Genomic DNA, 11,689 nt, shown 5'->3' with positions numbered 1-11,689 from the left:
CCTGCCAGCACAGATGCCATGGTCTCCTCAGGAAGGGAACAAATTTGTCTGACTATGAAACCATGTTAGCTGGTGATCGTTACACTCTCTGCTCCTCGCTCCTTCTTGGCAAAGACTTTGTTTAGCCACTCACCCATGCTTCGACACTCACAGAAACTGGCTAGGAAAAACCACAGACAAGCCTCAGAAAAGTCCACTGGAAACTGTGCGTAGCATCACAGGAAAAAAAAAGTCCTGAATAGTTGTAAAACTCTGCTCATGGCTCAAATGACTCAGGCTTAGAGGGGCTAAGAACGAGCACCGAAGGTTCAGAGAGCTGCTTGGCTCACCCCCTCGGCCACTTGAGCCGGAGTCGACCAAGCTCATCTTAGCTGGGAGGTGCTTTGGGAGAGGCAAGGAGCCGTGGTGGGGCTCTGCAGGGGACAGCCCAGCTCCTCCCCACCCGCTTTCACACCTCGTAGGCAGGACCAGGGTGAACGCAGCTTTTCCTGCGCCATCCCCAGCTCTGCGTGTGCCCTGAAACTGCAGCTGGATGACTTCTGGGAAGCACAGTGGGTGCCAGGCAGGAGCATGGAGCTGCACTGCCTGTGATTCACGTTAGCACAACTGGTGCAGTCAGCATGGGTGCAGCACACCCCAGAGAGCACGATTGTGCTCTGAGACCTTTCCCGAGACAGAAAGCTTGTTTCCTACCTCTGTGTGTGAACAAGCCAGACGCTGAGGGCAGAGTCTCCTGGATTCACTGCAGATGTGCCAGTGTCCAAGCGCAGGGGGCATCAAGCTAAAACGAGGCTTCATTTCCCTCAAAACATCTCAGCAAACCTCCAGCTCTAACCCGCAGGATCAGACAGAAACAAGGGAAAAATGAACACAAGCTGATGCAAAGAACATTTCCCTCTCCCCCCCGGCCCTAAAAAAAAAAAAAAAACAAAACAAAAAAAAAAGAGAGAAAAAGCAACAATCTGTTTCTTTTCCTGGAAGGAGTTACTAGCATATGCTTGACTCAGATCCACGAAGACACTGTATTGTCTGTGCATATACCTTTGCATTAGGGAAAGTCCTCTGTCACCATGATGGTAGGATGGGAGAAAACGTGTGTGTTAACACATGGAGTAATCAGGGAGTATTTAATCTGAAGCTTTGAATTGTGGCTGCAGAAAATAGGGCCTGACCAACATATGGGCTCATGAATCTTTCCTGACAGCCCTGCAGTTACAGAAGCAAGAAGTGAAGCCTCTTCGTTATAAACTGGTCATGAATAAGTTTAGGCTGACAGTTAGAAAGTTTCTAATGATCAGATTAATTAAGTTCAGGGAGCTTTCAGACAGGAGGAAGGGAACCCTCTGTTGCACCCCAGTAGAGCAGTGTAAGAGAGGGGAATCTTGAAAGCTTGGAGCATTCGCCCTGTCCATGCCCCCAGGGATTGTTTTGTATCATCTCCTAAAGACAATACATCATCATAAGATGATACAAAGCAATAGTCCTGGAGCCAAGCTCCTCGCAGGCTTTGAGTAGTACGGTCAGAAAGAAAGGTCAGATTGTCAGGAGCTGCCTTGCTCCAAGCTGTAGGTCCTCTTCCAAGGGCCGTAAGGACACCAAATTTCCTGCCTGAGCAGCGATCCAGGGTTGTTGGCAGTGCCTGTGACCTTGGGCACTCTCATTCTATGGCATGGCTCTGGGACTTCCTTCTGCCCACAATCTCCGATTTGCTATAGGATGCTAGAATGTGTTTTGCACCATGCAGCGTGTGGATGCTTTTAAGTGTCATACTGGAATAATTGTCCTATGACACAATTGCCCACACTGACGCTTAAGTGCAACTCAGATGGTCCTTCAAATACCAAGTCATGGCACTCTGAATGAGGACTCAATGTAACTCAGCCCCTTTCCATGGACTCCTCTGTGAATTAACATTTTCTCACCTTCACCTCCAAGCTTACACCTGTTAAGGATGTCACATGGTGTCACAGTGCTTAATAGTAGCTCCTGTCTCAAGCACTGGTTAGTCCTCACAGTAGGAGACTGGTTTGAAACACTAAATAGAGCAGTTTTCTATCCAGCAGCAGTGATTTTCGGGAATTTGTTAGTACAAGGTTGTGGAGGAAGGTGGCATGAGCAGAGTCAAAACGCTGAACAAATGCACAGACAGTAGAACAAAAAAGAGACACTAAGAGGAACGGACAGGCATGTCTCCTCTAGCACCCTAATCCCGCCACTGTAGATGCTGGGGAATTGCAAGAGGAGGGACTAAACTCACATCCTCTCCCTACACATCATCTCCCATCGGCAGCATCAGAGACCCAGACAGGGGTTAGACGGGTTGCTGGTCTGACCCAGCAGAGCACCACTTGTGCTCCCAGCAGGGCTGCCGGCAAAGTCTAGTGCAGTTTGGTGCCGATGAGAAAGGTTAGCGCAGCCACAACCAAGCAGTCATTGCTACCTGCCAACTGATTTATGCATGCCTTTGCTTTCTGAAGAGCAACCAACACTATCTGGTGAGCAGGGGGGACCAAGGAGAACAAAGGGAGCCAGAGGACCACATCACTGAGGGACCGTGCCCCACTTCTTGTGAAGCTATGGGTTGAAGAAGCACACCAACCCCCACATTTCCTGGTGTCCATCCCTTGTGCCCCAACACCTGCCTCTCACTCAAACAGAACCGTGGCACTGTCAGCAGAGGCCAGGCACACCCACTGCACCAACATCTCCCCTTCCAAGGTCATGTTCAGGTGGCTGGGAGTTGAGGAAGCCTGCTCACATCTGGGGTGAGGACCTGCATGCATCGCCAGCAGCAGCAGCTTGCCAGCCTCCCCCTGGACCCTGAAAAATGCTTCAAGCAACCAGAGAAAAAATGATGCCACTTTCAGCTAGTCAGATTTAATTTACTTCATTATGCCATAAAGTCTCTGATTTTTTTCCATTCTCTGCAGAGACTTCCAGGATGAGCTAAGACTCACATGTGCAATGTGTATGAGAGGAGCAGCAGAAATAAAACAATAACAAACAAATCCCTTTAAAGTTATTCAGGGGCTCCAGAGAGAAAAAGAAGGAAGAATTAAAAAGTCCACAAGCCTATTTCCTATTCTTTCTTTAAATCACCTTTATATAGCATCTGACTGCAGTAACACAGCTAGCAAGGGTCTGTTCTTTTGTTTGATGGCTTTTGTAAATATGAGGTTCAAATAGTGCTTCTAAAAAGTCTTGGCTGCTGAGTTACCATGAAAAACATTCAGATGTTGTGCCCTCCCACTGTGTGTCCTTAGGTAAAGCTTCAGCTGATCTCAAAAGATAATATTCTTTCATGCTATTTAAATATGAACATTATTACTCTTTCAAATAATTTTCATCAAAGCACAGCTTCCTGATGAGATCCAGCCATATAAAACTTTTTATCTGCAGCACAGTTCCCTGAAACATCACCTGCGCTCCACAAGCAGCCCAAAGCGACACAAGGGAAGAACTCGAGCTCTGCTGAGGGCCATGATAAGCACCAGGTCAGGGTCTTCCTCACAATAGGTAAGGAGAGATGCTCCCAGTTACAGAACAAAATATCCTGAAAAATACCCTCATACCAGGAGACCACTGGGAAAATGTTAAAAAAATACTTCCTCTGCAATAAGAACTGGGTCAACGCATCTCACAAAGGAGCAAGTAGCTCTGTGCTGGTGGTAATGGCATAATTTTTAGGCTGGTGATCAGCACAAATAGCTGACTGCAGGCAGAAGCCTTCTCTAATTCAGATGCACATAGTGGTCTGAAAGCTTTTGGGGGAGGAGGGAGAATTTGCTACAAAAACGTACCTGGAAACCACTCAGACTAGCTTAAGATTGCTGAAAGAGACATGAGGAAAAAATGACCAAGTCTTCATTTACTTAAAACAAGAATATGACACAGGGGTGATCTGCACAAAGTGAAGATTGAGTCAAATTCCCACTTAAGGACACCATGAACTGCAGGTTGCACAGCATCCTTGCAAGAGTGAAGCCTGTTACGAGTTTAGGGAAAAGGAGAGGGTGTGGGTACATCACCAGCACCCACAGGACCACTGCCTGTGTCAAAGCAGGGACGGGGACTGTGGTACTTCAGCACAACTAGGGATGCCGCACTTCAAACAGGTAAAAGCAGGTCCTTCTGCTCCAGAGAAGGAAATCCCAGTTTGAACTCAAAAGTACCTGAGTATGATATACAACAGTATACGCACCTTCAAGCTCGAAACATTAAAAACTACTTCCAAATTATAAAAAAATATATATATGAAGAACCAAAAGCTGAAGACCTGAAACGAGCAGAACCCACCACATAGCCAACCCTGCAATTTGCTCCACTTACCACTTCTTGCTTGTAAGCTGTACTTACTCATGTACCCATAATGCTGTGAACAGAAATTTGCACCTTTTCATCTTGACAAAAGGCAGGCACAGGCATCTGTTATTTTCAGATGCACCTTAACAACATGAGTAGGGGGAAGGAGAGAAACATACAGGGCTGGAAACATTTAAGGGGCACTACAAGTGAGGTGAGACAGAATAGAGCAAATCCAGCTGTAAACCAGACCAGATTTGCCACAAGTCCATGGTCAGCATCAGTGGCACAGAAGTTCAGAACACTGTGTTATCTACTACTAAGACCTAGGTAACTACAAAATCAAGTGACTTGAAAATGTCATGGTCACCAAGCAAACCTCGACTGCAGGGCAGTCTGAATACTAACTAGCATTTGAAAACCAGGATGATCAGTAAATCCAGAGGTTCCTCTTTCAGGTCTATTACATCTCAAAAAAATAATTTAAACACATTCAGATGCCAAACACCGCAACAGACATGTTGAGACAAGCACCAGAAGTACGTAAATATAGATCTTTTTCGAACAAGAAAAACCAGGCATCACCAGCAAACCACTTGGCCCAGAACAGCAGCTGGTTCACAGTAACAGCAGATTTAATGCCTTTTAACTACAGATTATGCTAAGAGGCCCAATCCTACTCCTAGAATTGCTCTCATCTCCTAGACTTTGCAGCACAGAGACTCAAACTGGGTTTGCCGACTATTGTTATCGATTTAGGGAGTATGGCAATTATCTGCTAAGCTCAGCAGTAAACCAGGTACATTTCCCCTCTCTGCCCCCAGTAAGTGCCCTATATGTTCTGCATGAAATAAACTGAGAAAAATGCTGGGACTTCACATTAAGCTTTTCCAAACAGCAGGTCCTATTTCTTTACACACTGCTCCACAAAGCAAATTAAAGAAGCATATCCTCAGTTCAGCAAAGCACACCTTGGTCAACTATAAAGGCAAAAAAGTGGGTAAGTCTGTCCATTCCCTTTGTTTGCCACTGTTCCTTGCATGGAAAGGCAGCTCAGCAGCTTTCGTGGTTTGGCTAAGCCTTAGGAACAACCTTGTGAAGTGCTAACGTTGCCATCGTGTGGTAACCTTCAGGAACAAAACTGTACTTCCATAAATTTTCTGTATCCCCATAGCTTTAAAAAGAAAGGACGAATCAGCACAGATGGTCCAACACTCGGGGACTGAAAGGACAGCAGACTACCAACCATACAGAGCTGCCGAAGGTTTCAGAGGTTTCACGAGTAACTAGAAAGGGCACCAGATGCTCCCAACGTGGAACACGCTGCCAGAATGACACAGCACAGGTACCAAAGATGGCTGTTATTGTTTTTCTTCTCCCCTTTCCTCCAAACTAATATGGTACCTACACAGAAGCACTTGATAGCAGACATGGCATTACAGAACCAAGTTTTTTTCTAAGGCACATAAAGCCCTCTCCCCCAAACGGTGCCCACCCCCTTCCAGGGTGCAGTGCCAGGGCGGCCACTGCCGGCCACAGGCTGGCAGCCCTCCCACCAGGCACCTTTTGTTCCTGTGTTCAGGCAAGTGGCAGCTGCCAGGCAGGTTACAGCGCACTTCGTACAGGGGAAAAGCTTCCCAGACCTCCGTAGGTGCCAAGCGGTACTGGTGGGAATGAACGCTGGATAAACTGCCGGTCAAAGCCAAAGTTATTCTTTGGAAGCAAGTACCTTCAATCCCAAGCAAGTAACATAGAAAAAGCATTATGATTAAGGCACATCTATTCTCTACGGGCACCTTTACCAATTTTCCTCCAGTCTTACGTAACCGAGCTTAACAGAAGTACATAAAAACCCCAAATAACCCTAAGGAACACATCTTTCACCTTAGAGGACCTCAAGGTCGATACACCTTTCAAGTTACAAGTTTCAGAGTAGGTGGATTTAATCACTTTAAAATCAAATTTAGTATCAAGATCTCCAGATGCTTGAACATGGGTTTTAATCCCAATTTGCATCATTGCAGACTTTTTTTTCCTGAGCTGCTATATTCATTTGTATAAACCTTGTGCTTGAAATCAATTATAAATAGCTCAAGACAACATTATATAGTTTTAAGCGTTTGAGCATGAAGATGCTCAGTTCTGGCTAAAATAAGCAACACTAGCCACGACATAACAGCACACGTTTGTAAAAGCACGTGCTTACCAATACACTTGACAATATGCACAAGTATATATTGTATATATAGATAAAAAATATATGTATTTAATTATATATTTAAAGGTCTTACAACCTTAGTTTTTTAAAACACATTCTCCCTCCTCCACTTTGTATTTGACTGTAAAAATAATTTGCTTTTCCATTACCAGATCTCAGACTTCCAGTTTCTTCATTCAGTATGAAGAAAATACATCCCCTGCCAACAAGCTACACGGGGGAAAACAGATAAAGATGGATGCTGACATTGAGATATGTAAACATTATTTTATAGTGCAAAAACTAAATTGAGCACTTCAGTGTTTCAGATGGATTGAATAATTTTTAGGTCACACCCCCTTTTACTTAATGGCACTTTTATGCTGCATAATTTAAGGAATTGTAATTAGGCTCAGGTCTTGACATAAACCCTGAACTTTAAACATGTTGAAAAGCAAGCATGCCTAACACAAGTCACCATTTCCAGCTTGTTAGTATGTTGTAACCACACCTACAGGACAACTGTGGTGTTAGACATCTGAAGTAGACAAGTATTCCAAAGGTCACTACTTAAAGAACAGTGTAAGTTTTTTTAGAAAATATGGAGTAATTTAAAGCATTTGAACAGCAAATCTGTCACTCTTAAATACTTGACGTTATTTATATTCTAACCAGAATACACACTTTGTTTATGCCTTAATTCATAAGAGAAAAATTAAGTGTAACTATTTATCTTTCACGCTCAAGACTGTGCAAATAATTTTGTACATTCCCAACCACTTCAATGGACTGCTTTAAAATGTCAGGATCCGACCTGTTTCAAATTACTGAGTATAAAAACATTTCAATCAGCACTAGGTACAGAATACTGAGCATATATGGTCTTCTTCACAGAATGCAACAACAAACACTTCCACATGTTCCTGAGAAACACTAGAACCCAACACTTGGATGTTAATAAATGAGACAGACAACAATTCTTGGTCAGAAACAAAAGTGAACTTATGATTACAATTTAAATCAGATGTTTAACCATTTGTTAATTTTAAAGAATCAGAACAAGGACACAGTCATACATAACAAGAAGTTCACTTTATTTCTGCGGCTTCTGCGCCTTCTCCGGCTTCTGCGCCTTCTCCGGCTTCTGCGCCTTCTCCGGCTTCTGCGCCTTCTCCGGCTTCTGCGCCTTCTCCGGCTTCTGCGCCTTCTCCGGCTTCTGCGCCTTCTCCGGCTTCTGCGCCTTCTCCGGCTTCTTGCCTTTTTTAGAAGACAATTTCTGGAGCTTCTTCATTTCATGCTTGATGATCCTGTTTCTCTGTAAAGAAGGAAAACGTTTATTATTCATCAGAATGAAAATAGCAATAGCTCAAATATTATGCCTTAATGTAAATACTAAGATTTCAGATTTTTCCCTTTTTGATAACTACCCCTTGCTAATCAATTATATTTATATTATACAGTCAAAAGATTTATCACGTATTGCATTTAAAATGTCAAATTCCACCTAATACTGTTCTGATCTACCAAGTGGACATCATTTTGGCTGGTGACTTGGGCACCCCAGTATTTCATATGTACTAACTTTCATTATAGTATGAAATACTAACAGCAACCCATCAAGAATATCTGATTTCATCAGTGGGCAATTCCCTTCTCAGCTATAACCTGGAGGACTGACACACAGATCACACTGATTCAAGTTTGATCAACTAGTGAACAGAAAGTGGTGGTCAAAGCAGCATGAAAAATTCAAGGCATTCACATACTTTGTGTAACACCATAACCCAAACCAGCTATAAAACTAAGGCTACTAAAATCTGTATGCGACTGTGAAGTGACATCTACAGGCATTAAAACCATAAGAAGACAACACTCAAACACTTACCATTTTCTTTGCTTTCATAACCTTGTAGCGATCAAAGTCGGTCATTTTGGCTTTCTGTTTGAAAAGAATCAGTCATGAAGTTCTAATATATACTTATAATATGCAAGCAGTAAAACTCAAGTGTTTCAAAGCATTCCACAAGTAACTCTGACCATCTCCAAACTAGGTTTAGCTGCACATCGGGAACTAGTGCACTATTTAAGGCCTTTGCTGGGAAGTGATGGTGCAGAAAAAACCAGGCCGTTATAGAAATGACTGAACAAAACCACATTTACTGTTAAAACCCAAGAAGTTGAAGCTGATAGGCAATGTATGCCTTGTCTATCTTTAATCTTAGCCTGCAATTGAAAACTCATAGTTTATTAGATTGCACCTAATTCTAATAAGCAGAGGCAGTACAACGTGTGTTACTCATACAGTGAAAGCTGTACCTTTTCTCGGGCTTCAATCTTCTTTGCCCATCTTGTTGCTGCCCATTTTTCATTTATATTTTCCTTCTCCCAGGCAAGTCGCACACACTTCTGACGAGCACTGCATTGTAACAGTCACAAAATTATATTCACTGTCCTTATAAAAAAAAGGTCTCTCCAACATTAGCCCGTCAAACTTCATACAGGGGAAAGTCACCCTTCTACATTACTTCAGACACTTTTAAGTCAATGCTACATACATCTCTGTAGCCTAATTAAAATTTTGTTGCATAAATGCTTTGCTGGGACTGACAGACAAGCAACTCCAAAAGGCACATTTGCATACTATTCCTTGCACTGCTTCAGAACCAGAAATGCAGTAATTTGTTTCTAAATTACATAAACTCATATAGTAACTAAGCTGAAGAGAACAGAATGAGTTCAGCCTCCTGCAATTCCAGGGTAGTTCTGTAGGCAGGGAACATATTTAATGTCTGAAGGTGACCTAAGCAGTGGCAAAAGTGAAGCTGGACAGTATTTGCTGCAACTGCTTCCTCCAGCACCATCCATCCCACAACTATATGCAACTTGCCTAGGCCAATGTGCTGTTGGCTTTGCTCATTAGCAGCGGCCATCAACCAATGCTGGTAATGAAAATATATGCAACTGTGATAATACAGATTTTTACTGTGCACACATTAATCCACTGACTTCGTGTTGTACAAATTTTCTGGATTTAGCAAGCATCAGATCACATAATTCAGCCATCAAGTGACAGCACATTTTTTTTTTACCCTGGTCAACGAAAGTGCCAATGACTCACCTGTGTGGGAATTTGAGAACAAAGTCTGTCAGCTGCATGCACTTGAAGGGCATAGCCTGCCTTCTGACACCACTGCAGGGGCCATCAACTAGTGCCTGAAAAAGGAAAACAAATGTGGGGGCTTCCTAACAATTTTCCTATCATACAGTTAGACAACAGCTACCTAGTAATATATGAACAGTGTCTTGACAACAACGGTCCAAAATTGAAATAAGCATTATGCAGACAAAACCCAAGCATTAAGTCTTGCACACACAACCCAAGCTCTACAGAAGGAATTTTAAAGGCTCATCTTTGTCTTTGGCAAAAAAAAAAAGACCCCAAACTGAACTTTAATAAAGCACTGAGAACTAAGATGAAATACGTATCTTTTTTTCCCCAGGTTCTTTACCAATATTAAGCAAAAAGAGTCTCCTAGCGCAAAAATTTGTTTTGAACATACATTAATTCCATTCCATTCATAAGTTTTAGACTCCAACTGACATCACTTGTCCACTTCTACTCCTAGGAAACATAGCAGAGAGGGGAATACATCATTTGCCAGTGACAAAAGCTCGCTACTCAAAGTTTCAAATCAACAACAGCTGTTAAATCCCACCTTTTTGTCAACTACTTATTTCTTTGAAAGTCCTATTCACAGAAAATTTCCTTTAAAATCGATACACTCTTGCCTTAGCATACAAGCTTCTGTTAAGGCAGAAAACGGCAAACGGCACTCATAGCTTACCCTGTTTTGGTCAATAACATCCACAATGGCCACCAGCTTGCCAGCATGCGGCCCAAAGGAAATAAAGGCAACTCTGCCGATCTCGACGAAGCGTTTGAACACCTGGGAGCAGTAGGAATTGACAGGAATTAGGCGACAACGTACCTACGGCCATCGCTAGACTCAAGGCTGCCTCACAGCCTTTAAAACTGCTTCCAAAGCTTTCCAGCTGCTCAGAAACCCTCCGCTGGGGCCGAAGCCCCGAAGCCCCACGGTAACGCTCCCAACGCCTTTCTGCCGGCGCCGAGCATAAGCACCGAGCCCCGCGGGCCGCGAAGCGCCGGGGCGGCCGCGCCGGCTCCGAGCGCTCCAGGCCCCGTCCCCCGGCCGCGGCCCTGCTCGCCCGCCCGGTGCCGCACGCGGGGCCGGGGCCAGGCCGCAGCCCAGCGCGGGGGAGGCGGGCCAGCGACCCCCCGCCGCCCGGCTCCCCCCCGCCGCCCGGCCCGGCGCTGGGAGGCAGCCGCGGGACGGCACGGGCCGGGGGGGGCAGGGAAGCGGGACGCGAGGAGACCCCCGGGGCGGGGAGGCCCGGCCGCCCGCACGTACCATGATGGCCGCCCGCGAGCAGAAAGGGAGGGGCGCTGCCGGCGGCGGCCGGAAACCGCCTCTGAGCCGCGACTGCGCATGTGCAGAGGCGGGGCCCGCGCTGCGCCCCTTCCACGTGCGGCGGCCACGCGGGACCTGGCGCGCGGCGCGGCCGGAGGGGCGGTGCTCGCCGGGGTTCGCGCCGCGCGCGTGCGTGCGAGCAGTGTCTTGCTCGGTTGCTATTGGCACTTGAACGGCATTTCCCGGAGTGAAGCTGCAGCGTGAGCAGTCTGCAGTGCATGTGGAACCGACCTGTCCGACCTAGAGCAGAGCTGCAGAGGTGGCATGCGGCATGGAGAGACATTCCGCGGGGTGACTCGCCGAAGGGCACCCTCACAGTGGTGCAGGATCCCAGCCAAGGCGTTTTACACGGAGCTCCCTGCAGCTCTCGCTGGTCTTGCTACTCTGCCAAGCAGCACTGCTGCTGAGGGAAGGCAGGCGGTTAGGGCCCCGTGGACCATCAGGGCACGGCAGAAAAGCTCGGTGGGTGTATGTCAGCTCACTGGCTGGCTTTAATATACGTGCATCAAGATACTGATGTGTGTGCGGATCGCATTTTGCAGGATTTTCACTCGCATAAACGTCAGCCAAAACACTTGCAATGAGAAGAGGGGCTTTGAGGGTAGCAAAGTGTAAGCAAAATGTACTGCGGAGCACTGCCAGCACACAGCTCTGGCCTTCATTCTTCTGGCTCTTCTGTCAACAGTGGAACAAAACAACC

General features: G+C 45.6%; 1 protein-coding gene across 1 annotated transcript; it reads right to left on the bottom strand.

The window, feature by feature from the left end:
* Positions 1–7,476: 7,476 nt before the first annotated feature.
* On the bottom strand, positions 7,477–11,043 carry RPL14 (ribosomal protein L14). Its single transcript, XM_037385858.1, has 6 exons — positions 10,930–11,043; positions 10,345–10,446; positions 9,618–9,712; positions 8,816–8,915; positions 8,385–8,438; positions 7,477–7,814 (listed from the first exon to the last, which is right to left on the bottom strand). The coding sequence occupies exons 1-6, from the start codon at positions 10,930–10,932 to the stop codon at positions 7,593–7,595; spliced, it is 576 nt and encodes a 191-aa protein (XP_037241755.1). The 5' UTR covers positions 10,933–11,043; the 3' UTR covers positions 7,477–7,592.
* Positions 11,044–11,689: the final 646 nt, after the last annotated feature.

The sequence above is a fragment of the Falco rusticolus genome, chromosome 4, assembly GCF_015220075.1.
Source record: "Falco rusticolus isolate bFalRus1 chromosome 4, bFalRus1.pri, whole genome shotgun sequence".
Classification (NCBI taxonomy): Eukaryota; Metazoa; Chordata; class Aves; order Falconiformes; family Falconidae; genus Falco; species Falco rusticolus.
The sequence above is the reverse complement of the archived record's forward strand: the minus strand, read 5'-3'. Positions and strand labels throughout refer to the sequence as shown.